General features: G+C 44.4%; 1 protein-coding gene across 1 annotated transcript in view; it reads right to left on the bottom strand.

Annotated features, from left to right (window-relative positions):
• Positions 1-27799, bottom strand: part of LOC8032842 (venom factor) — a 229019-nt gene that overhangs the window by 117902 nt on the left and 83318 nt on the right. The window contains exon 14 of the mRNA XM_042292110.1: positions 20127-20285. Coding sequence (XP_042148044.1) covers positions 20127-20285 — 159 coding nt within the window. The remainder of the gene's footprint in view (positions 1-20126; positions 20286-27799) is intronic.

Genomic DNA, 27799 nt, shown 5'->3' with positions numbered 1-27799 from the left:
CAGCAATGAGCTTCCCCTAGAATTGTCATAAATGCTTTCTTTGGCAATAACTCTTTTGTTTAATCTATAGCTTTCCAGAGCCGTCTTTCTCTGCATTCCCTCTAGCCACCAATCTCTTTCTGTGGCCTTAACTTTCTTCTTAACTGAGACTTGCTCTTCCGTATCTTCGCTATAGCCCAAAAACTTTCCTCTTAATTTCCTAGTGCGCTGTCTCCACTTTGTGTCTACACTCCTCATGTATAAATAGCTGAAAACCTTTCGTGCCCATTGCTCCCCGTCCATTTGCCTCAACCTATCCTCAAATTCTACCTTGCTCACCGCTTCCCTGCTCTCAAATGATGCCCATCCCATGTCTCCTTGTACTCCCTGGTTTGGCGTTTTGCAATGTGCCCCCAAAGCCAGTCTACCTACTCCGCGCTGTTTTATTTCTAGTCTCGCATGCACTTCGGATTTCGTGCATAGCACTGCGTTTCCAAAAGTCAAGCCAGGCACCATGACCCCTTTCCAAATCTCTCTCACCACCTCATACCTGTTGTAATTCCAAAGTGCTCTATTTTTCATTACAGCTGCATTTCTGTTGCCCTTACCTATTATATACTTTTCATGGTCTCTGAGATATTCTGCACCATCACATATCCATACTCCTAGATACTTGTATTTACTAGCTCTCTCAACTGTAATATTCTGTATCTTCAGCCTCTCAACTTCATCCTCGTTAAAAATCATGACTGCCGATTTTTCGCTACTGAATTCTAAACCTAATTCCTCTCCTTCCCTACCACAGATGCTCATTAATTCCTGCAACTCTGTCCTGTTGTTAGCCATTAGTACAATATCATCCGCATACATCAATCCCGGTAAGGATTGCTGAATTTTTTGGCCTAGCTTACTGTAAGAAAGGTTGAACCCAAGCCCACTCTTCTCTAGTCTATCCTCCAATCCTCTCAGATACAACATAAACAGCAAAGGCGATAATGGGCACCCCTGCCTAAGGCCTCGTCTTATCTCTATTTTCCCTGTCGCCTTTCCTTCCCATGCTATAATCACCTTGTTATCTTTGTAAATGTTCCTTAATAGTGCTGTTAGTCCTTCATCTAGGTTTAAGTTCTCCATTATGTCCCACAGGTTTCTTTGGTTCACATTGTCATAGGCACCCTTGATATCCAAAAATGCCAGCCAGAGCTGTCTGTTTTCTTTTTGCGCTATTTCTATACACTGTGTTAGAGAAAATAAATTGTCCTCCAACCTTCTTTGTTTTCGAAACCCGTTCTGTAATTCGCCCAGTATGCCCTCGCAATCTACCCATTCCTCCAGTCTGTTCTTTATAATCTGCATTACCAACCTGTAAATAACCGGTGTCACGGTTATAGGACGATAATTCCTAATATCAGACTTATCTCCCTTTCCCTTATATATCATACTCATCCTACTAAGCCTCCATTCATCTGGAATATTTCCTTTTGTTATCATGGTACTCACTACCTCCCTTAGTTTTGCCTTAGATTTAGGACCCAAATTCTTCACCAGCTTGATAGGGATACCATCTGTGCCTGTCGACGTGCCACTAGGGACTCTTCGTTCCGCCTTTTCCCATTCTCTTTGTCCAAAATCCGCGATGTCACAAACTGGACTGCTACTTCCTTCGGTTCTCCTATCTTCCACCTGTAACCGTTCCCGAAATTTCTCCTCCATCACTGCTCCTATATATTGTATCGCATCATCTCCCTCTAATTGATCTCCCTGATGCGAGAGTATGAACCTCTGTCTAGCTTGCGTCGTTTCACCGAGTGAGTTCAAGTGCTCCCAAAACTTCTTGGCAGCGTTTCTATCTTTCTTACTTACATTACTCATCCATTCCTCACCCTTTCTCTGAATTTTCGCATTGATCAAACTGGATGCCTCTCGGCGACATGTTATAAAATTGTCCCATTTTCTTTTTACTTCCGTTTCGGACTCCCCACTACGCTTGGAATACCTGTGTTCTCTAGAGGCTTCCTGACGTTTTTGTATCGCTTGCTTCACTTCTTTGTCCAACCAGCTTTTTGGTCTATGTCCTTGCTTCCCCTTTCGTTTACTCTTAACTTTGTCTAGTTCTTGAGCAAAAAGCCTAGTTAGGCTCTCATAAGTCCAATCTGTATGCCGTTGCCCTGAAACTGCTGCCTCTATTCTTTCAACAACTATTTCCAACTCTTTGTCGCTGCAGAAAGTTTGCTTTGAATTATGTTGTCTAGTTTCAGCATTTACTTCTCTGGCAAAATTCAGCTTAATACGTTTGTGATCACTACCAAGACTTTTGGAACCTTCTTCATCTATTTTCATTACTTGTAACTTACCATATATTTTGTGTGACATGAGTACGTAATCTATAGTTGAATGCAGATTGCCAGTTTCCCAAGTTATGTGCCCGTCACACTTCTGACTGGTATTACATAAAACTAAGTCATGTTTTTCCACCAGTTCTAGTAATATGCTTCCAGTTGAGTCCGTATACCCATCCAGACCCTCAATATGGGCATTCATGTCTCCCATAATAATTATTTCGGAGCCTTCCCCTAGTTCACTTCCCCATCGCATGCTAGCGCCATCTCTTGGCGGATTATGGCAACGCTCCCATAGAAGCAATGTATTAAATATAGAAATACGGCAATATTTGCTCAACATCACATTTTTTCAGATTTGCCATGCTACCCGTCCAATCTCTGACACGATCCAATCCTTCCGCAAAAAAGTCAAAATTACAGCGCATAAACTGCAGGTTCCTCATTCGAGTAAATTATTTGATGCATAGCCACTATGTGTGGTATCAGGTTTGATCGGTTTTTAAAATATATTATTAGGTGAGTGAAATAAATTTTAATTTTATATTATAAATACAACCCTCCCCCAATCATATGACAAAGTTTCGTGATTTGTATGATATTTTGTAATGCGTAGAAAAAACATCCTTCTGGGGCACCTCTCCCAAACGTGCCACACAAAGTGATTTTCAAACCTCCCTAATTTAAAAATACAGAAAGATACGAGATTTGCCATATAACTGCGACAAGGCAAAAACATCCAGGAAGCGTAGTGTACGCTCTGTCTTCTCTCAAACTTATTTGCTCGGGTTCCTGAGACCAGTTTGTCGAACCAGGCGCATAATCGATCAGCCAGCTGTTCAGAATCGTTTCCTGCATTCTGCTGCTGGGATCACTAAACTACCAAACAAAGAAAGCAACTATTTGTTTTTTCATTTAGAAATTTTATCATGGCTAAGAAAAGGTGTAGAAATATTGTTATTAATCATTAAGAAATTATTGACCTTGGCGAAGCTACATTTAGGGCGAATAAAGTGGGAATATTGAGTGATTATTTGGCAAAGAAGCTGACTGTACTTGATGGTCTCTTCATGACACGTCAAGCACATAAATTCATAATATCAAGTAAAAAACATGTCGGTCGATCCAGCGAGGAGAACATTGGAAAATGAGAACTACGTAACGTCCTCGCTCGACCGCCTTTCCCATCGAGGAGGTTTATTTTCAAGGATATTCAGTTGTACCATGATTGATTTGATGGACTTAAATTTTATCATTTTTCCCAGTTAAAGACCCGAATGTTCTAAACAAGTTCCTTGTGGATGAGCGGAGGCCCAAATTTGAAAAGTTGGACGAAGCCGTCAAAACGGAAAAACCAGGTCTAGTTTGAAGCGGTTTTTCTCAAGACAGATTTATTTCCAAGTATTTGCCATGGCACTAGCATGTAGTAGAGGGATGAAAATTATATATTTCGCCCAGAATGGGTGCATGAGCCGTGCTCCAAAAGTTCCATGTGAAGGCGCGGGTGCTCAAACTTTAAAAATGGGACGAAACCGTCGAAACGGAAAAACCAGGTCCACTTCGGAGCGGTTTTTCTCAAGACAGATTTATTTCCAAGTATTTGCCATGGCACTAGCATGTAGTAGAGGGATGAAAATTATATATTTCGCCCAGAATGGGTGCATGAGCCGTGCTCCAAAAGTTCCCTTTGAAGGCGCGGGTGCTCAAACTTTAAAAATGGGACGAAACCGTCGAAACGGAAAAACCAGGTCCACTTCGGAGCGGTTTTGCTCAAGACAGATTTATTTCCAAGTATTTGCCATGGCACTAGCATGTAGTAGAGGGATGAAATTTATATGTTTCGCCCAGAATGAGTGCATGAGCCGTGCTCCAAAAGTTCCATGTGAAGGCGCGGGTGCTCAAACTTTAAAAATGGGACGAAACCGTCGAAACGGAAAAACCAGGTCCACTTCGGAGCGGTTTTTCTCATGACAGATTTATTTCCAAGTATTTGCCATGGCACTAGCATGTAGTAGAGGGATGAAAATTATATATTTCGCCCAGAATGGGTGCATGAGCCGTGCTCCAAAAGTTCCCTGTGAAGGCGCGGGTGCTCAAACTTTAAAAATGGGACGAAACCGTCGAAACGGAAAAACCAGGTCCACTTCGGAGCGATTTTTCTCAAGACAGATTTATTTCCAAGTATTTGCCATGGCACTAGCATGCAGTAGAGGGATGAAAATTATATATTTCGCCCAGAATGGGTGCATGAGCCGTGCTCCAAAAGTTCCCTGTGAAGGCGCGGGTGCTCAAACTTTAAAAATGGGACGAAACCGTCGAAACGGAAAAACCAGGTCCACTTCGGAGCGGTTTTTCTCAAGACAGATTTATTTCCAAGTATTTTCCATGGCACTAGCATGTAGTAGAGGGATGAAAATTATATATTTCGCTTAGAATGGGTGCATGAGCCGTGCTCCAAAAGTTCCCTGTGAAGGCGCGGGTGCTCAAACTTTAAAAATGGGACGAAATCGTCGAAACGGAAAAACCAGGTCCACTTCGGAGCGGTTTTTCTCAAGACAGATTTATTTCCAAGTATTTGCCATGGCCCTAGCATGTAGTAGAGGGATGAAAATTATATATTGCGCCCAGAATGGGTGCATGAGCCGTGCTCCAAAAGTTCCCTGTCAAGGCGCGTGTGCTCAAATTTGAAAAGTAGGGCGAAGCCGTCAGTACTGAAAAACCAGGTCCACTTTGAAGTGTTTTTTTTTTTTTTTTTCAAAATAGAGTTATTTTCAAGTATTTGTCATGATACCAGCATGTAGTAGAGGGATGAAAATTATATATTTCGCGTCGTCTACCACTTGAGTATAGAGAGACCAAGGTTCGAGGAGATATCATAGAAACATCTGAGCGGATGAACACTGAAACCTTTCAGACTCGCCAAACTGCTTGGCCCATGGACAACACGACAACGCCCAACGAGCCTTCAAAGCAATTCTAAAAGCGCAACGTGCGCGCGTGCGTGCATCGTGTATGCGGACGCGAAGTGATAAGCTAAGCTATGTTTTTTTTTTAACACTAACTTTGATCTCCCCTTTCCTAACAAAGTAGCCAGACCCTCAGTCTTTGTTCACTAAAACGGTGGCCGGAAGCGTTCTGCTGTAGAAAATTATGTTAGCCCTGGAATAAAGAGCATTGAGAAAGAAACGGGTATTACTCTGTCTCAGTCACAAATGAACAGAAAGGTACTTCACGAACCCCGGAACCAAACCAACACAGAGAGTGCGCCACGTGATCAGACGGTATTGCGCAGCAGTGCGAAAAATGTAAAGTCATGTGGCACGCTCACCGGGCTGGGTTGGCTGGGATGAATCGTAACGTTTGCTGCGGTTCATTGAAGAGATAAATTAGATATAGCTATAATAAGAAATTATAAACCAAATCGTGTAGGAGATTCTCATGGAACTCGCAGCATTTTGCACCGTCTTTTATGGCGTAAACGCTTCTTCGTTAAAGGGGTCTGGAACTGTTATGGAACCTCCATGAACCTTTGTCGACTTCCGTGAGGTCCTTTATATGGCTTCTTCCGTGAGTGCTTTTTTGGAATTCTGAAGATGCTCCGGAAGGGTACTGCGGGGGGATCACGTAGTGGTCGACGGTCACGCGTGACCCCACGGATCATGGGCACTTGACCGTGCGACCAGCAGGTTCGTTATTTCTAGTGTGGCTACGTGGTGGACGAAAACCGATGGGCCATGGTCCCGTGACCCCCACCCACAAACAAACGACGCTTACGCATGAACATGTGGCCAGCAAAAGTGCGCTATTATCAGTATTGTCAGGTTGCTTCCGACTCAGTCACGCGACCATGTGTGGCCATCAAAGGTGCGCTATTTCTTATGTGGTCACGTGGTGGACGGGACCCCACGGACTATGGTCACGTGACCTCAGTGACGATGGACAGGTGATCCCTTATGATCATGATCACGTGTCCGTGCGACCACCGAAGGTGCGATATCTTATGTGGTTGCAACCACCACCCCCTCGACAGACCGACCGACGTGAAAACTGAGAAAGGTTTTTTTAACTTTATGATGTGTGAGGGCAGACATTAACATAAGCTCACGACGTTTTTGTTAGAGTATTTGAAGGCCTTGAGGAACACAGGCTCTAATCATTGTAGTGAGGTCATGCTATATGATCAAATTTTAACGACTGTGTCTGTTTAAAGCAATTAACGGAATAGGACCAAAGAATTGCATACTTCAGGAATATATCGCATATTTACTCGAATTAGTTTTTATACTAGACCTCGGCGTTTGGACAAAATCAAAGATTCGGGAGTTCCGCTCGTTTCAGCTGAATTTACTGTGGAGTTATAAAGTCGTTCCTAAATCCTCCGATTTCCTCTTCTTACTAGCAGGAACCAATCTCACTCGGTGGCCGCTGTGTCAGCGGAGTAGTACTCACGCATTAGAATAAGAACGGCGTTGCATTGCACTTTTGGAACTACCTTTCTGATAGGAGTATCAGAAAGTTACGCTGGAATTATGCGGAAGTGAAAAAGGCAATATCATTCATGTTGTTGACAGAACAACATTTGTATTTTTCCACACGTACGTGTTTTTGATTATATACAACGCACATGCGCAGCAGCCTGTTTCTTGAAATGTGAATAATCTTCACAATCTTGGTGCAGCAGTCCTCACTACTGCTCTTTTGTCATGCTCCAAAAACGTGGTGGCGTGTGCAAATTTCTGATAAGTACTAAGAACTCCTGATATGGTCATAACGCCGTTTTGAGCTGAATTGTGGGAGTTTGTCACGTGGGCCTGAAAGCTGAGGTGAGGTATTACATAGCGAGCGAACGTCAAAACAAACGAAGTGTCTGGTTACTCGAAAAGGCAATCTCGAGTCCTCGGCCACATATTTGTGCGAACTTCTCCCCGCTATTTAAATATAAATACCCCAAGGCGAACTGTAGGTAATAAATAAACAAAAATAATAATGCCCCAAGGGCGAACTGTAGGTAATAAATAAACAAAAATGAACAATAAACAAATGCATTTCATGCATTTCCTGACTTTCTCATGGAAAGCGTAGCCACAACTTTATTTATTCTTGAGCGCTGAAAACGTCTGCCGCGGAAGAGGTATGTAGCACTAATGTAAAAAGTGATGACATGTGAATAAGCCCAATAGTGACATACAAAAAACAAAGATACAGTTTAGAATATTCCTTCGACGGCAGACGAACGTTTTGTGATAATCGGAATAAACGTGCTTTGATAAGTAAGCCCTTGGGAGCAAGAACACAATGTAAGGGTTACAATAGCTCAACAACAGAAGAAAAAACTCAGTTTGTTGAGTGCCAGCCTGGTGGAAAGAAACTGTTAACCAGTGCACCGCGCAACTTTTTGCGATCTGATATGGTGTCAATTATTGTCGGAAAGATCGTTTGAGTTCTGGATGGCACGAGGAAGTGCTGAGGTTTTAAAAGGATGGATGCTGAACGAAATATTCGCTGGAAGCTTTCGCTGCTTTTTACGAAAAGAATCCGGTGGTTCTTAATAAAATAGAAAGAAAGAGAGGCAGAGAGAGAGAGAGACAGACAGAGAGAAAGTGGGGGGGAGCAACGCTATAAAAAATATCAGGACGGACTTAGCCTTGCCGTTGGAGCTGGCATTGCCCCGCTTGGCAGTGGTTCCAAAAGAGGTGAACTGGACTGACCGAAGTTTTGAAGGAACCGATGAAGTAAGCAAAAGAGCGAGATTAGTCGACGAGTCTGGAGAGGATGAATGAACTTACATTGCCTAAGGTCTGACACGCTAATAAATCGAGAATGAGACTATATGAATAGCGCGGTACAGTTTTAGACGGGTTCTGAATGCGTAATTCTGTACGTTTGGTGATATCATTAAGTATTGAAGACTAAGAAAAAGAAGGTGCAAGCTTCCGGAGACTAAATAGACACGGAAGAAAGTAAGAAAGAGGAAGGAGAGAGCGCTCGCACTGAAAGGATCGAGATGACGGTCGGGTACAGTTCAACGATACCTCCAAAATAAATAATTCATTATTTCCTTCTATTTTAACACAGTTCGCATAATTAAACCGGCTTTTTATTTTTATCGTCACCGTGGAGATCCTTCCTCCATTTACTTAATAAAGGCTTCTAAATATATTAGGCGTATTCCGGTTTCTGGGGCGGACGTGAGTACTATAAGTATGCTTCTGTGTTTTCGGACAAATTCGATAAAATCGAAAAAATACTTCCGGTAAAATATTTTAATATTTATATTTACCCAAAAAACTCAGATTTTTCAGGACCGCCAACTGCTATGAATCCTACTGGTCTTAATATTTTCCAGGGATCTTCGAACAAGTTTTGCTCTACTTCTCTATATCTAATATTTATTTATTTATTTGAAAAACTGCAGGCCTTTTTCAGGCCCTCGCAGTATCAACTTTCGTTTGTATGATCACAAAGAACTTCCGTTTAGCTTCTATTTTAAAAAAGGGGAATCGTCGAACACGTTTCTCATTGAAAAGGATACTTTTACTAAATTCACAAACTGCTGTTTTCAACCTTTCGTTCACTTCACCGAAAAAGCCGAAAAACTCTGTACGATGAAAGAAAGCTCCAAAGAACTCCGAATTTATGGTAAAAAATAAGGACTAAACAACACTCCGCGATTTTAAGCAGAAATAAACTCCGAAAACGCAGAATCCTAATTATAAGCTGGATTTCGTAGATGTTGGTGCAGCTTTTAGATTTCGTTATAACTTATAGGTAGGGTTCCGTATTTTTGTGTATTCTTTTTTTAAATTTAAGGGTGTCTTTGGGTGTTCATTTTTTCAAAGTTCTCTGTTTTCGGTATCTATTTCTGGTGTCGACCAGAAATCAGGGTTTATCAGGGCTTACGTCGTAAAAGCTATTGCACATCTATCGCGTTTTTACAACACACAATGCTATTCGCGCCAGTTATCACTAAGTGGCCCATGCAGAAACAATAATTGCAGCAGAAGGAAGCAGCCTCGCGGAAAAGGACGGTTTGTTTTCGGGGTCAACGGAAATAGAGCAATTTTTCCAGTTAACCTGGGGTTTCATTTAATTCAAAAATTTCAGTTCGGAGTTTTTCAGTTTTACCAATTTCAAGAAAAATCCCAAGAAAAAGGAAGCCAGACATCAGCACAGCGAGTGGTCATACCAAAGAGAATATTTCGCTCCTGATGACTTCAGCGGAGGCAGTGTAGCGATACGATGGTTGTGGAGTTCATGAAAGCCTAATTTAGGCAACACAAAATATGGATCCTTTTTGTTGTAGTTTACTCGACACACGCCAATCTGCAAACAACTTTCCAAAAATATCGCATATGTATTGTCGGGGAGTTTTTTCGAATACTTGTTCGGAATTCTTCCGCAGATCCGACTTTTTTGCTTCCATATCGCTAGATATGAAAACGCGGAATAATAGTGTTATCGACTTCTTGCAACCGGGAGGCGTTGATACGGCGTGCTCGTCCGCTCTTTCCGCCCGTCTTGCGTTTGTTTGCCTCAAAATGCGCTCACAGGCTGCTTTTACACTCTCTCCCACCACACGCACACACACACGCGCGCGCGTTCACACGCACACGCGCACGCACGGACGCACGCACGGACGCACGCACACACTGACACACACAAACAACCCGTCTCGTCGAATTAACCACCAACACTGGCGCGGGTTTTACTGCCGCGTCAGCACGCTCTCTGCGTGTTCTTTGTGCTGTCCATCAATTGATCTTCCCCCTTTCTGTAGTACTGTTTGAGAAGCTCTGATAACGTAGCTCTATTTTCTATTTTTCACAATTTTATTCATTGCACGCGGAACGCATTTCGGTTTGGCGGGAATTTGCACATGACGTAAAAGTTAAAGGTGAATACGCCACGTGGCGGTAAATAAGTGAACTAGAACAGCTTGTCACAAATTTCTGGCCATGCTACGATTGCGGACTATGGCACTGATACTGGTGGAGATCTATTTGAATTCGTTGGACTCTGCCGTGGTTAATGGTCTGAAAGGAATACATTCGGAGAGCTATGTGCTAAAGCGGTATGTCGATGACATTGTAGTGCGTTCGTTTCAGAATGGAGTGGCGAAAATACCGGAAAGTTTGCTAAGAAAGTTAGCTCCTGAACTGCGTTTCCATTTGGAGCAACCGGAGAAAGATGGGTTGCAATTTTCGGACTTACAAATTTATGTAGGGGAAGGTTTGTGTCGGGAGTAGGAGGAAAACAATCCGAAACTTGTTCTTCTAAGAACAGCTTGTCATTCGAAAACTGTGAAAGCAGGAGTTGTAAGGTCACTGATCAACAACGCATTGAACACGTCTTGCATCCATTATCTAGCAACCTCAGTGAAAGGGCATTTTGAAAGACTATGTAACGCGGGGTACAAAAAAGGCTACATGAGCAGGCAAGTGAGTCTAATGTCAAGAGAAGGAGTGGGAGCGAATGAAAGACCTAAAAAGTGTGCGCAGTTATGCCCTATTTTCACAAGATATCGCACAATGTAAAGGCATGTGCGAAGAAGTTTGAAGCCGACGTTGTGTTTCGGACGGATTTCAAGTTAAGTAACCTCACCCCCTTTCTTACAGAAAAGATATGGTGCCAAAAAGCTTATAAGGAAATGTGTGTTCAATGGGAATGTGTATGAACTCCCTCTGGTGTGTGGATTCAAATAAGTGGATCAAACCTCCAGATGTCTCAACGGCAAATCACAGAGCACAAGCTTAATGTCAAAGTCAAAGCTCCGAGCTCAAAAACGGCGATACATGCTCAGCAGTGCAATGATTGTATAATTCACCTGTCAGAAACGGAAGTCTAACACGAGGAATTGAAATACGTGAAAGGTGTAGTAAGAGAGACATTGCGAATAAAAACGATGGGCAATTGTATATGCCAGGCGTCACTGCAGCTAGGTGACGCATCCAAAGCCTTCCTGTGACTTTGTGACGAAAATAATCTCTGGAGAAGGGGAACACGAGGGACGAAGGGCAAACACAAATCTCTAAACACGGCTAGGTGACTAGTGAGCGACCCAAAAATCCGCCTGGTCCGGTATCGAACCCGGGACATCTCCATTACAGGTAGAGCGCTCTACCAACTGAGCTTAACAGAGGTTAGACGTCGGTAGAGCAAACGGGTTTTATCAGCTCCCACCAGTCTAACCCCAACAAGGGCGAAGCTTGCAATTTAAGGTTATAATTATAGTGCAATTAAATGCAAAAGTACAAGCGAGCTGGACGAGAATGACGAAAATAATCCCTGGAGAAGGGGAACAAGAGAGAGAAAGAACAAACATATATCTCCAAATAAACAATAAAAAACAATTTTCATTTTTGTGGTTTTGTTTCAAAGGGTGAGACGAAGGCTAGCGATAGTGGTGACCGCGTTTCTGAGTCTAATTCTGGTTCAGGTTCCAGCAAGTTGATGTCTTGTGTGCGTCCCTTTGTACAAGTACCCGTTTGGAAAATAGGTGTGTCGCCTTAAAATATGTGTTTTTTGTTTGTTTGCTTTCTGTGGGCGTGTCCGTGGTTTAAGTTTTAAAAAGGAAGTTTGTGTCCTTGGAGAGCGGAGGGTGTGTGTGCGAGAGCTGGCGACCTTGGGAGGGGGGGGGTATATAAAAGAGAGAACCGAATACACGTTTTAGCTGTGTTCGAGACGTTGTCTTTCTATCACTTCGCCTTTCTCTTCCACGTTTTGATGCTTCATAGTTTTCTCACCCCCGTCTCGGGTAATTTAAAGAAACCGTAAAAGAATTGGAGAAACTGTAATTCTTTTTAGGGGGGGGGGGGGGGATTTGCTCCGGGCTTTGAAGTGTATGGCCATTAAGATAATTGCTTGATTTGGTTTTCCTAAATATGCACAAAGTGCGATTCCCCCTGTCTTCTTCTAACTAACAACGCTTGGATTTGGGCAAGGCGGTTTGACATAATTTTTCAACTTAATGATAATTCAGGAAACCTACCCTAATGCATCTATTCTCTGGAGCATGCCTGCCGTCCATTTTTTCTGCAACATAAATATTGTCCTCTCATGTCTGTAGAAGACAGCGTAGAACCTCTGTAACCGAGGTCGTCTCTTGGCTTTGTGAATCAAGTCTTTTACGTACCTCATTTATTCTTCAGAGATTTGAGAAAAACAATTCTTAAGAATGTTGAGTATTTTGTAGAACGCAGGAAATTGCTGACGACGGGTATGCTTTCAGATCTCCATCATTGTTTGCAAGTCAATAAAAACGTCGCCAGATGTTTGCCTGATGTAACATAAAACATTCTTAGGTATGCCTTCTACCAAAGAATGATTCAGCTCTAAATAGAGCGTGCACTCTGATGATTGGAGTCGTTCCTAAGCTCCTGGATGGAATGTTCTAGCTTGATGGGCCAATATGTGCGTTCCACTCAACATATATGATTCATATGTACTGGTGAATCTTTATACCCATGCAGTTTGACTTCAACGTCTGCGACGCATAATCACCTCAGAGTACAAGATTTAAAACGAATTCCCGAATGTTCGTCAACACTTTGGCATTGCTGAAAGTTGTAGTTTTCACCAAGTTGATTTTCTGCATACGAATGCCAAATAACCACGTGTCCCGCACCTGTCACAGATGGTTACGTGCACAGGACATGATGTGTGTAAGTCGAATGATCTGAATATGCAAATGGGCAACATTTTAGTCCCTAATTTGAAGATTCTGTTGTAAATCGTGGGAAGGCCACAGTCTCAACAGCACTTTTTATACTCTTGTCTTGGGCAGAGATGGGCAGTATTTCAAATACAAGTATTTGAAATACGTATTTTAAATACTTTGTGTATTTTGCATTTGTATTTAATTACAAATTGGGTAATGTATTTGACGTGTGTATTTAAATACTAAAACGAGGGTATTTCAGATACAATTGTAATTAAATACAATTTTGAGGGCGAAAATACATTTCTCAAATTTATTGTCACTGTCCAGAGCAGTAAGAAAACTACTCTCTGCACCGAATGCAGTGTCTCTCAATCAAGCACAAGCGTTTAGTGACTTTGTGATTACGGTGCTAGTCCAGGGCAAGAATAGTGACGAAATCGACGTTCAGAGGCAGACTGGCTAAATAAGTGCCTGTGACAACTTGTGATGCTTTCCAGCCTGATTTCCATCCATATTTTTGTCTGGACCATTCTAAATGCGCGGGTCATCCAGATTTTCGTAACAGATGCGAGTTGCAACAATAAAAAATTCTCTAGCTAGTGCTGCGCGTCTTGGTCGTCTCGGTTCTTTGTTGGTCTGTACCAAAAGGTAATCGACAAAAAAAGCTGCTTGAAGCTCTTTACTTTTTTCCAGGGTGTCACACCGAAATGTTTTTCGTTCCGGTTTTCATTTCGGTTCAGGGAAAACGGTTCAGCTCCGGTTCAACTCCGGAGTAAAAAAATAAAGGTTCAAACCGATTCGGACCGGTTCGTACTCATATGCTACAAAAAAAAAATAAAGGTTCAAACCGATTCGGACCGGTTCGTACTCACATGCTACAAAAAAAAAAAAAAATTGACGGCAGCACAAGATAAACTATGCATGTTTTATAAAAGTGTTACATATAGAAAGCAAAGGCTCACATTACTGTGTGGAACGAACGAGCTAGTGCTGGGCCATTCGGGAAGTGGGTGAAAGCACAGTTCAATGTCAGATAGCAGACCGAAGAAGCAGGACGTCGTCAAGCATATCCGGGAAAAGACGACACCTCTGTGACGATAGAATGAACTTAAGTGCATGAAGGGCTCGCTCCATTTTCACCTTGTTCGCAGGCACTCCCAGGGCTACTTGAGCCAATGCGTAGTTCTGAATAGCGTTCCCTTCTCCCCGCCCAAAACTGCAACACGTTAGCGTCCTATAAAAGCCGCGGCCCCTTGTCTAGCGTTTCCAGGAGGCATGCTATATCAAGTGGGTTACTGGTACGTCGAACGTGCACGCCAACCTCAACCTCTCCTCTCTTGAGGAGCGCTTCCAGGGCGTCTTCCGTATCATCTGGAGCCGCCACAATTCAGAAGAAAGGGTAGAAACTTGCTCGCATTGCAGAGCTGTGATTCGCCTCCAAGTCTTTGTCGAATGCAATGTGGCCCGGTACTTTTGCTCAGGAATGAGGGAAAGGCGGTAGCGGGTATCCATGTACACTGCTGCACAGATGACATCCGTCTCAAAAAGTTGTCGCTCCCTCTTTTTCATTGACTGGGCCAAGACCTTTGCTAACGGCGACAATATCTTGGAAGTGTCCATGGAACATCTCAGCCATGCTCCTTAGAAATCTCCGACAGTGAGCTGTTCCTTCTGCAATGTCTTCGTCGCCACTTCTGACGGGCGAAGCGATACTGCGAGCATTTCAACTTCCCTCCATACGCCTTCAGTCAACCTGGAGCTTTCTTATGTTTAGAGGGACCCTCCAGCAAAGCCTCTTAGTTTAAGTAGCCTGGTGAGCATATGCTGCGTGGACATCCACCGCGTTGGACAATCAAGCACTGGTTTCTTCAACCCTAGTTTCAACCCGAACCAGCCGAACCACCGAGCTGAAGGCCTCGCAGAAAAGAAAGAACACTGGCACAGAGTTTCACGCTAAGGTGGACTGCAGCGAACGCTAGCAGCTCGCCGAGCGTATCCAGTGCTAAGAACCCATATTACCAGTTGAGCAGCGACGCGCGGAACGTGAAGTCTCTTTGTACGATCATAGCGCTGAATTTTGAGGATGGCTCGTAGGATTGGCCGCGGTCCACTATACGTTAAAGCTAAGCATAAGCAACGAGAGTCGTCGTGCTTCTGAACGCGCCTGAGAGTCTGGACAGAGTAGCCGCAAATCGCGAGGAGCGTCGGCCGCCCGCCGTTGGTTAAAAAATAAAAAATAAATAAACACGAGAACGCATTTTGAGGGTGGAAATAAAGCAATGCTCAGAAGAGCTGTGCGTCTTGAAGTTTGTGTTTCTGAGGAGAAAACGTCTTGGTCCTTGCTGCTTCTGCTACCGGAGATCGAAGCTGTTTTGGTGTTTTCTGTAGTTGTAACTGTTAATAGAATCCCCCCTTCCCTTCCTTGTGCTAGACTTTAATTTCGGTCAGATTATAAAATACTCTGAGTTATTTTAATCGCAGATTAGACGCGCCACAGTATGTCAACTAGTACAGGTTCTAAAATATCCATCGGCCTTTGTATCGCTTCATTATCCCATCAGTTATACAATAAATCAAGGCGTTTGAGGTGATTTGCACACAACCCTACAAAATGAAAGACAAAAAACCCAAAAATCGAACTAAACACTGGAAAAAAAAAAACCAAGGACAAAGAAAGGTATAGGAAACACTAGGCGGTGTTGCCTATACCTTTCTTTGTCCTTTTTTACGTTCATTTTGAGATGTAGAAACCAACTACCCCAACTCACCGTCTTGCCACCAAACAGACTCATTAACTGGTCACTTTTGCTGACGTACAAATTGGGTATCTTCTAGTGATCAATTTTCTTTGATGAACCAGTTCCGGTCCCCAAGAAAAGGTTGGGACGAACGTGGGCATTTGATAAAGAAAAACGTAAGACCAGAAATCCGGGGAATTTATAGTTGCTGCGCTCATTTCGTTTGAGTTCTCGAGACAAACTTTATAAATTATGAAGACGACCGTTACGTAACAACCTGATAATGGAAAGTTACAGAGCTTTCCGGTACCTATTTTTTCTGCTTTTTGAGATCCCGCATGAACGAAACACCGCAAAAATAATTTATCAGTTTTGCCCAGGAACAAAAAAAGAATTATTTCGATCCGGTTCAACTTCGGTTTGCGCGAAAATAGTTTTTGCTGTTGCATTTTTGGTTCATTATTTAGGTTACTGTGTTTTTCGCCACGCACCTTTCACGTGACCTGACTTCGCGTATGAACTGAAAACCGCATGGAAAATATAGCGGTTCCGCTCTGGAGCGAAACAAATTATTTCGTTCCGGTTCAACTCCGGTTCGGCGAAAATAACGGTTTTTTCCGGTTTTCGGTTAACGGTTCGGGTTCGGTTCAATACCCTGCTTTTTTCACCTATTGCGTCCAGGCTGATTACATTTTTTGTGATATATTTTTATTACGTTATTAGAGCCCCGCACAATAACTCCAGAGTGTGCGATGCAAAATTAAAATGAGATACCCAGAAACCCGTTGCAGGTGCCCTGAAGTCGCTGACGCAAATTTTGAGGAATGTATTTGGAAATGTATTTGGAGGAGACCAAATACATTTGGTTGTATTTGTATCTTGTATTTAAATGCTTTTTTGGAAATGTAATTAGATTTGTAATTAAATACAGTTTTGACGAAGTATTTTGTATTTGTATTTCGATACATATTTGCATGTATTTTGCCCATCCCTGGTCTTGGGTATGCCTGTCCCACTTGCATGACGACACCTAATGCAGCTTCTGCAGCCTCCGAAGCCTCCGCAAGCTTCCGCAATCCTCCGCAAGTCGACGACTAATGCAGCTTCGGCAGCTCCCGAAAGCCGGTATCAGATGAAATATTTTGTAACTGCTTAGAATTTCCACGTCTTGACTGCGACATGCATCTCTACCGCTTCACCTGGCAGCTGTGTCATTGCAGGAAGCGATACCTTCGACGGTTTTGTTGGTGATAGTTGGGAAACATTTGCTCAACTACGCACTCTGTCATCGAAGGCACAAGTAGCAAGAGTCAAAAAGTGAGATTCAGGGTATTACGTGCAAAATAAACGAAGTTCATTTGGAATTTTTCAGAGATGAACTTGGGATTCATTTCGGTCCCATGAAGTCGCAAGAAGTTTGCCCGCTGAAGTAGATGGTAGGGACTCTTCATGGTTGCGAGTAGGTCTTCCAGCCGCAGAAATAAATAGCTGAGAGTTCTATCGTGTTTTAGGCAGTGAACAAGAAACCCGCTGTTCCTCAACTGTAATGCAGTTTGGATGGATGGCCTTTATTTATTGTCAAAGTAAAAAGTAGCTCCACTCGCCAATAGAAAAGTATCCGTGATCATTCCTCCTATGAATTTGCCAGTTTTCGGCTGTGACATTATGTTGTATTGTGGAACATCGAGCAGACTGCATATGTTCCTTGTCATACTGTCCGTACATTCATATTCAATATTCCCCCTACTTTTTTTCATTCAGCAGCACCCAAGGTCCTCACTTCTTTTTGAAAAATGTTCCACAAGCCAGGGTTCATCATAATTAAACGAAATGCACCGACTTGACATAGCACAAATAACAATTTAATCAGGCGTTTCGTCTCCCAAATAGGAGACATCATCAGTGAGACCAAGAGGCATGTCAATATTATGTTCAGGATATGACGAAGCTGATCCGAGCCTATAAGGCTGGACAGGACATAGGACTGTACCTGGTCGATTTCTAGAGGGCCTGGGAAAAAATTAGCTTTGCCCAAGACACATGGCCTACGAGGTTACTGAGCGTGCTGTCTTGCTAAGCAGCCGGGGGGATTGCTACACTCTGCTTGCTCAAGAGAAAACATTTTGAAATTTGACCAAGTGGTTGGAGTTCGCATACGAGGTCTGGTGCTACTTAGTCAAGTGGATGAAGGGGGCTGACTAGTTAGGTCATGGGGAGATGGTGCGTGAAACAGTCGTGCTAGAAAGTGTTTATAAGGTGCTGCCCGAGTCCATGCATGTGTGGATACAGGACAAGACAAGGGTAGACGCCGTCCACAAAGCGACCAAGCTCGCGGGCTGGTACATTTTCCGCAGCTAATTGAAAAGGGGCCGGCAAAGCCGCCAGAAAAGAGGGACCCGGCAGAGTGGCGCAAATTTACAAGCGGCAAGAGTCTCTCCAGCAGACTGGCGAGTATGAGCCGTCATAAAAGGTCGAAGAGGGTGCAAAGCGCAAAGGACGCCAGGATCAGAGAAAGATAAAGGTCTTTGAGGCAAAGAGGCCGATCAAGTGTTTTAATTGCCACGACACTGAGCACATCATTGCAGGGCCTCGAAAAGACAAAGTGGGCATTGCAAGTGCGAGTCAGTGTGATGAAACCGAGGAGCTTCTGCGTCCGTATCTGAATACTTTGACGGTGAATGGCAAATCGTGCCGGGTGTTGCGTGGCAGGGGGGCGACTATTGATATGGTTCACCCAGATTACGTAACAGAGGCCCAGTACAGTGGGAAGAGTAGTTAGATAAGGTCTGTCATGGAGGAGGGGAGCGTGTGCCTTCCCGTGTCAGATGTTCGGACCTCCAGAACGTTCAGAGAAGTGCGCACTGAGCTGGCGGTTTCAGGCAGATTGCCTCCACATTATTCTAACATATTTTCTGACCGAACGAAGAAAATCTTGAGCGAGTAGTGCTGAAGCATTGGGAGGGGCTTTTTCAGGCGCTGACACGGTCAAAGGCCCGTGAGCTTTCCCCCCAGCTGGCGTATGACCAACCAAACATGTGCCGTCAGCAGATGGGCTGCTGGTGGAAGCAAAGGGAGATGGTTCCGGAGGTCAGCCCGACGAGGCAAACACCTCTGTCAGTGGGGAGACGTGCCTAATGACAGCGAAAGGGGTCGATCAGAAAGAAGTATCCACGCAAGGTGAGGCACTGCTGCCCTCGTCTTCCATAATTCTCCAGAAACCAGTTGCCGTAACAAGTAAAAAGCTCATCAGTGAGCAAATTGGTGACTTAAGTCTTCACAGGAACTGAGAGACTCCCAGGGAGGGCGAGGCCCAGGAAAACGTTAGCAATCCATCGGCACTATAGAGACAGGCGCGGTTGAACATTTCACGAGCTCGTGGTGCCCGAGAGATATCGGACGGACGTGCTGCTGCTTTCTCATGAAGCGGGGCACATAGGCCACTTGGGCAACAAGAAGACAAGAGAACGGCTCCTGTCCGAGATCTACTGGCCCGTGTGCTTACGGGATGCCGAGAATCAGGTACGAGCATGCGATGGGTGACAAAGGGTGGGGACAGCGAACGGAAGTTTAAGGTGCCTCTGAAGTTAGCCCCTTTGATCTGAGAACCCTTTGAGCACCTAGTGATAGATGTTGTCAAGCCTCTCCCTATCCCGAAGTCAGGGTGCCGGTACGTGCTTACTATGCTTTGCGTGGCAACTAAGTTCCCTGAGGCGGTTCCCCTGAAAGAATTGAGTTCAACCGACATTGTAAAGGCGCTCTGGGATATATTTGCGCTAGTAGGGTTTTACAGAAAATCCAGTGCGATCAGGCAACCTTGTTCACTAGTGCTCTGACCACGGAATTTATCGCAAGGTGCGGTATTTACAGCCTCTTGGCCTCTCTGAAGGTGTCTCCCATATGAAAAACAAAAATTCCGATTAGATTGTTATTTATGTTATGTCAAGTCGGTATAGTTTGTTTAATCCTCACTTATTTTTCTCGAGCCAGCACGACAGTTGCAGTGTTGAGGTAGACATAGAAATTAAACATAGAATCAAATGGGACAAGAAAGCGGACAAGGAAGGTCAACCGACAACTCCGGACGGTGTTGTCGGTTGACCACGGAGCGTCCTTGTGCGCCATGTATGACAGTGCGAGCTACCACATGGCGCAGCGTCAGAGCGAAGCCAAGTTGCAAAAGGGCGAAAGAAACTGCCATTTACTTTCTGGATCCTGATTTTTCATTCGGATGTTAATATCACCTTGTGAAACCAAAACTGCTCTTCTGATCAGTATTACTCATAGGCTACAGCGTGATCTTCGACTAAATTGTTTAAAAAGGCAGGGCACCACAGAATGCGATGACGGTTCTCGGTTACATGTCAAAACCCTCGAGACGCGATGAGTTTTCAAGGGCTGAAAGGCACTCACCTTCTCTCGCGTCAAGAGGTCCTTTCTCCGGAGCAGATAGACGGCCTGGTCGACGCTCAAGACGCCCACCTGGGTGCCCGGAGTACCCGTGATTACCAGGGTTTGGGAAGATCCTGGTTCGGCCAGTTGGCTGTACGACTTGGCCAGCGTCATGTTGAACTGGAAGGATTGGGGTATCCATGTTCCAAAAGCACACTCACGTTTATCTGCTTCGGGGATCACGCAGTAAGCCAATGACTGCCGTCCGCATGGGATCCTCAGCGAGTCTTTTAGGAGAAAAAAAGTTCGACCTATAAATGCATTTTGCGACGTGAACGGAGCATGACGTTTCGCGTCCTGACATCACGCGCAGCGTCATCTGGCAGAAAACATTTAGGAGGAGAACATTTCTTCGACTTTGAGACCTCGCCGGGCATCTCCTCTATACATCGTCATAATTTACTCAGCAAGGATCAACGCGAAAACCACTATCACAGTTTTTTTTTCTTCTTTTTGATAGTACGATACTGAAGATCATTGCCCTGACTAAAATGTGTTCATCCCCTTACCATCACACCAAAATAAAAATTAAACAAAATTGTTTTTAAAAAATTTGTTACTCGAGTGTACCTCAAACTTATTGAAATCATGCAGGGTACTTTTACATTTTTCCTCTAACAATTTGTTTTTAAAGAAAGCCGTGAACGTCACGCTATTGCTGTTTGTGTGGTTCAGTCGCACACCCATCATGTAGGGGGCTGATAATCGCTATACGTAAAAAGTAAAATAAATAGTAGGAGAATAGTAAGCTGGGCGAGTTGGTAAACGTTGAACATGGCTAAAAATGTAAAATAAATAGTTTTATTGAACTACTTAATCAGTTAGAATAAACGTATGACTTCGATTTGAATAATAAGCGTCACCAAAAACGCCAAATTATTCAATCGTAAAAACAATTAGTGCGCGCGCTTTGTTTTTCTGGGTCCCAAAAATCCGTCGAACTTCGAAGCAACAGCGAGGCTTTTTAGTCTCTTATCATTCGAGTTGTTGCACCGTCACCCTTTCGCCTATAACACAAGCGGCAACTTCAGCGTGTCGCCTCACCTCGTGCGCGCTTCAAGTAGACCTAAAATTTGCCGATTAGTAGTTATCAAAGGACGCCCAGCAAGTTTCTAAATAGAACCATATATTGGTTTCCAATAACTATATATTTAATTCGAAAATTTTAGTATATAGTCATACTTATCCGGACAATAAGTCACTCGTACCTTATCATACTTATTATGCTATATTATTTTATATTTTCACTGTCAACCCTATTGGATCCACTTGGCTGTAAACTCATCTGCACAAAACGCATTAGTGTAGCTTTCACGACTGTTGTAAATTATGAAACCTAAAAAACACCCTGTATGGTATTAGGGCTGAGCATGACCTGCTTAAGGGTCTGTCTAGATCAATAGCTGAAATCAACGTTTCTATGGGTCACTGAAAGAGTGTGAACGGCAGGGCGTGCTTTCTCAAACGCCCAGCCTCCAGCGCACGTTTTCGTGCCGCCGTGCTCTATCTGCGCACGCGCACTCGAGGTGCACGAGATGCAGAAGTGTCGTCGAATGTAGCAGGCTCGCGCTGGAGGCAGTGAAGTTCTCTTATTTCCTCGTTGCCGACTGTAAGCGTATCCTTCCAAGGCGGGGAGAACATTGCGTTCTGCAGTGACACAAGACACTGTTCCTGTTCGTGGCTTTAAACGAAGCTATCATAAACTCTTCGAAAGAATAACCTTTAGTGAAGGTCAAGTTGTGGCGTGCGAGCGGGATTGATTGCGCCAATGTGCTAGCATAAACTTTAGTGAGAGGTTAATCTTTCTAGACTGCATAGTTGGCGTGATTCGTATAAAACCCCGAAAATGTCCGGTGTGTACATCGGAACCATCGAACGATAGCCGGCGCAACATGTGTCCCCACCCCGGCGTCCAAATAAGTTTAATTACCGGAGGGCAGTCGAATATCGATTAGTGGTTTCGAACGTGAGCATAAAGGACCCTGCTGTCGCCGTGCACGCTAATGACTTCCATAAAGCCGCCACGGAAATGACTCCTCCCAGTAAAACTTTGTAAAGAATTGATTTCAGCCGAACAGCAGCAGATAATGAGATATTCCCTCGACAACTTTTAAACTTCAACAACAGAGCGTGTATAATTACACAAAGTGTTTGTGGCTACCTCAGGAATGTATACTGTTTGTTACTTTGTCCGACACGCGTTTTTCCTTTCTGTTCTAAGAAAAACCTTTGCCGCGCATCTAACCGTACTTAAAGCATAATAAAGAACTGTCATTGTCTTTGAGAATACCATGCCGTCGACCTCATAGGAGGCGTCTCAAATACAATTTTATTATTTACATAAAAAACCTTTTTATTCTTCAGAAAAAGGCGGAATGTCCCGCCATCTTGACCATGCACTCCCCCCCCCCCCCCCCCCCCCCGCCTCCACCGCCTCCCCCACATCGCGTTTTAAAATATACAGTCTATGAACAACTTACAGCGCGCAACATGTTTCCTAAAACTGAATGGAGCTGAAGGTTTCGTTCAAGGGATTAGAAATCATGAGTCGTTATCATACCAGAACTGGGCTGTCACGAAAATAGTAATATCAGGTCGTTAAAAAGGACAGTTTGGGACGCGGTAGGACAGTCAGGTGCTGACGCTAAATTCGTGCATAGTTTTATAAAATAGTGGTGAACCGGTAATAATAATATTAATAATACTACCAAAAACAATGTTGAAAAGGAGACAAGGGAAAAAAGCGATGAAAAAAAAATGAGACGTTTACGACTCCCTGTTATGCCGAATAGACTACTTCCATAAAGTCCTGCATGCAACACGGCGCGCGTTGCACTCTGGGAACTAGTTGGCCAGGGAGGAGGGTGGCGTGGTTTCAGTTTCGATCGACACGTCGACAAGAGATTATACACAGAGCTTGGACTATTAACGGCCGTTATCTCGCGTTTCCTGGTCCCAAGAGCGTCGTTTTTTTGTCTCTAAACTAACCTAAATGGCCAGACCTCGAAGCTTTAGCACAAGCCTGAGACGTATAGCTTGTCTTAACACATGCTTGCTGTATTTTTGTACTTGAGCCTTCCTGTTAGCGTTCCAACCGAGGTATGTGAACGAGCCAGTGCTGGGAATCTCGACGCTGCGAAGCTCGGGGATCTTGCTTGTGTACGAATCAACAAGCTGTAGCAACATGCATACATCGAGCTTGCACCTTTACATTAGTGTTGTTGATCAGGCAGTTTGTTTGTTTCGTGCGTTCATAGACGAAATATTACTTTTTGCAATTACTGTTTTCCTTAATATGCCTGAGTATGCGATGTAAAACTAGGAGGCGCCACTGAAAAGCTCAATTTTAACACACTTCTTATCTCTTATCTGTACTGACCCGCAGCACTGCACAAAGTGAAGTCCCCACCCGCTTGCGTTCCACTAATATTCAACATCGCGTATGCGCATGAAGTTATCGTGCAATCATATAGGCGAATTCGCACATACAGATCGTTTTAAGAAAGCAAAAGTCGAGCACTTGTGTGAAGAATGTTGCACCTTTCGCCGAAAGTGCGCCGGACGGGTGCGCCAAACGAACGAATTCAAAGCACGTTTGACGGCTGCTAATGGCCATAATATTTGTTATGTGTTTGCTTTCTTGCTACCTGAGTATGCCGAGATAATTTCAGACACCGTTCAGGCACAGATCTTGGGCGTCAGTAAAAGCTCGTCCAAAAAGCCTTAGCGAGGAGTAGGGGACGCTTGTTAGGGCCTCCGTCGTAGCTAGCTGGTCTCGGCGTTTGCGAAAAGTTAATTTTCTATCAGCATAAAATTTCAGTGGGAGATATGCGATGACACGAGGAAGACATCATATTAATTTCTGTGCCGTAGGGAGGACGAATTTATTACGTTTACTTAAAAGTTCAAGCGTAAACGCTGGGTTCAACTTTGACACCCTGTGAGGATGCGGCTTGCTTTTCGCCCAATGAAGTAACAAGAAGCGGACGTTTGGCAAACAAAATACGTGTAAGGCTCCAGATGAACAAATTTCTGTTTTAGTTCACTGGTTCTAGACGGGATTATTGAAATTGAGCTCAAACACGCACTCGTGGGGTGAGGTGACTAAGCCACGATACGTTTGCATACGCACGCAAAATATCCGGTGTTTCGGGAACCAATGAAAGTGCCCCGGTCTTTGTTAGAATCGCTCGAGAATGAGCGTATTGTATGTTCGTGAAAAGTCAGATAATCGAAAATGCAAGCAGCGCGTTCGGTCACGGCGTGATAGCACGAGATGAAGCTGCTCAGTCGAAACCAAAACTGAGTGGCCAACTAGTTCCCAGAGTGCACTGCGTGGTATTTCGCCGCGATGGGGCGCGTCGGTTTTGGAAGAAGTCCATTAGACCGCAGCTCTTGAGGAAAAGGAGGGAAGGGGATGGGAGGGGACGGTATGCCCCTCCTCCTTGCCCGTACCCTCTCCTCCTTTCTCATCTACTCCTCTCGTGTCCCTCGCCTCATTCCCCTGTTCCTCCTCCTCTCCTCCTCCTCCCTCCTCCTAACTCATCCTCCTTCCTCCTCCTTCTCCCCATCCCCCTACATCCTCCTCCTCCGTCCTCCTCCCTTTCCTCGCCTCATCCTCCTCCCCCTCCCTTCCCGTCGTCCTCGTCCTTCCCCTCCCTTCCTCTTCCTCCTCCTCCCTCCTCCACTTCCCCGCCCGGTGCATCATGGGAAATGTCCCATAATGCACCGCGCGAGACCCTCGTGACGGCACAACTGACGTCACGAGTGACGTCATGGGGGTCCCACGCGGTGCATTATGGTACATTTCCCCTAATGCACCGCGTGGTTGCGTCGACGGCGACGGCGACGGCGATGCTACTCAAGCCGAAAACGGGCGCCTAAGAGCTGCTCTCTAAAACAACTTGACGAGCCCCAAGCCACCTAAGCCAGCAGTCGTGCAGGGTGTCGAACCGGAACCGAACCGAACCGAAAACCGGAACCGAACCGTTATTTTTAGCCGAACCGGAACTGAACCGAACCGAAATCTTCGCCGCCATCTTGGAACTGAACCGGAACCGAACCGAAAAAAAATATAACGGTAACCGGTTCAAAACGGTTCAAGGTAATTTTGTTTTCTAGTATCACAAAGTGAACATGTGAGAATAAAAAACTGGCGGCTGTATTTCTATCTATCGATCAAATCGTCATATACAGAATTGCAATGTATGGTAAACTATGGGTTTTCATGGCGCTTTTGTATTGGCACTATGATTAAGCATGTGTCAGGTTGTCACGTGACCTCGTGACGTCACGTGACTCACCGCGTCAACTCGATTTAGTTCGAGGAAGTCACTAGATGTATTAATTTTGTTGACAGCATGATGTAACATGACATCACAATTGTGTACCGAGAGTCAAGTGACACCGTGACGTAAACAATTTTTACAACCTTTAGTCGAGTGCTCGGGTTCTTGACAATCAGCATCGCTAAAAATTCGGGTAACGGCTCATGTCAATTAAATATAATAGCCCAACTCTAACAATATCTGAAGCTCAGCCTAAGCTTTTGCTTTCCAAACCCTAGCCGCCTAGGGCATGACTATGATGAATACTGACGGCATAAAATTAACGTCAGATCACGTGGCCGCTTGTTCAAATCGCGAGTTGAGGAGGGGATCGACAGCCGTCTCTTTCCTTTATTTTTTCTGCATCTGCTATGGCGCGGAGGGGGAAACTAATGGATGTTTTCGCAAGCTATCAGCGTCAGGGTTTACTTCTTAACAGTATTTATCTAAAGTACAAAAAAAAATGTTTCCAGACCAATTTTACATCATTGAGGCACCCAAACATTTTTTCGTTGTTGCTGAACGGCATCTGAAAGATGTCCCGAGAATAGAAGTATTGAAATGACTAAATTCGACTTATTAATATGACGTTACATAGAGCTACACATGTGTACGGAAGGAATACCTAAAAAAAAAAATAAGAGAAACAATTTAATGACCTCAGAGGGACAGCAGAACGTTGGCAGTCTCTGTAAGTCTCACACAAGCTTCGTTCTCAAGGTATTGCCCGAGTTTCGACCCCCTCTGTATTTTGCTTAAAAAAGCTATAAAAATATTTCCATGCAAGACTAAATACTATTCAGGATCACCCCCTAACGTTAATAACTGCTTGAACTTGGATTTGCTCTTTTTTCTAGGCAATGGCAGTCGCCCAGAAAATTAGAAAAATTTGAGCATCGTTCGTCTCCTCAACTCGGAGCCAGAAGCGGCCACGTGGCCTGGTGCCTATCTTATGCCGCCAACGTTAATCATACCCCCGCGCTGGAATTTTAAAGGAAGAAAACGCGTGCTCAGCTCCAGGCATTGTTAGAGTTCGGCTATTCTCATCACCGCAGTGGTTGGACACGAGCCACTACCCTAGTGTCCGCCGAGGCATTGATTGTTACGAGCCGCGGTGCTTACTCAGCTCTCGCGTCCAATGCATGAGCCGCGCTCGACTGTGGTTAGGAGCATGGTTTTGATCCCACAATTACGACATCAATCTTTGCGAAGGCAAGATTAAAAGAAGTAGTCTCATTTTATCCTCGCAATTTCACCGCGACAAAAAAGCGTCTGAATCAGTGGCGGTCTGTGCGAGTATACTTGGGCCAGACCAGGACCAGTACGCCTCGGAAACGTCATGAACATTCCAACCCGATATCATTTTAGGACCCCTTTAAACTTTACGCGGTGTAAAATAAAAGCAATGAAGGGTTGCTGTTAACAAGTGGCAAATAAAATTGTCTAATTAGCACACACTAACGGAGGAGGCAATTCCTCAGGAATACGTTCAGCCTTTCCAGTCTGGTGAAGAAGGAAGACCAGCGAAGCTGTACTATGCATGGTGGGAATGAAGTAGCGGCCGGCCACAAGTGGGCAAGCAAGAGTGGAAAGGCTCAAGAGGTTGCCGCCATCTATGCGCGACAGCGGCAACCAGCCAACCGGCCAGCCGATTGTCTGGTTGTCATCGTCACTTATAGAGGGCGGTAGCTGTCCAGAGTTTAGTGTCATCATTTGTTTGCTGACGGACACGATACTGTGAAAGTTAGCCCTTAACAGCTCCGCTGTAAAAAGAAGTGTGCGTGTGTGCGTGTGTGTGTGGGGGGGGAGGGGTGGGGTAGCTTTAAAAACATACTGTGATGTAAAGGTTCCTCTTCCCCGTATCTTTGCACTCTAAAAAAAGTTTGTGCGTCTGCTTTCACGCGCAACACTCGGAGAACCAATCAACGCAACTTTCGGAGGCAGCTCAGCAAATGACGATGGCAAAACATATGTTTAGACCAAAAAACGCAGTCTGAGTTGTGACATTAAGCAATGCAAAACGTCACGCTTGCATTGCTGAATGTCGCAACTCAGACTGCGTTTTTTGGTCTAAACATATGTTTCGGCATTGCCATCCGCTGAGCTGCCTCCGTAAGTTGCGTTGATTGGCTCTCCGAGTGTTGTGCGGGAAAGCAGACTCACGGGCTTTTTTTAGAGTGCGCAGACCAAAAAGCGTTACCCCGGAAACTACTTTGTTTGCAAAAACGCTCTTGCCAAAAAACACGTTTTTGTCGTGCCAGACGCTTGCGCCGTTCCTCACGACGATGCACTAAAATAATAATACGT

The sequence above is a fragment of the Ixodes scapularis genome, unplaced genomic scaffold (genome assembly GCF_016920785.2).
Source record: "Ixodes scapularis isolate PalLabHiFi unplaced genomic scaffold, ASM1692078v2 PGA_scaffold2__306_contigs__length_199485367, whole genome shotgun sequence".
NCBI classification, from domain to species: Eukaryota; Metazoa; Arthropoda; class Arachnida; order Ixodida; family Ixodidae; genus Ixodes; species Ixodes scapularis.
This window is presented reverse-complemented; position numbering and strand designations above follow the sequence as displayed.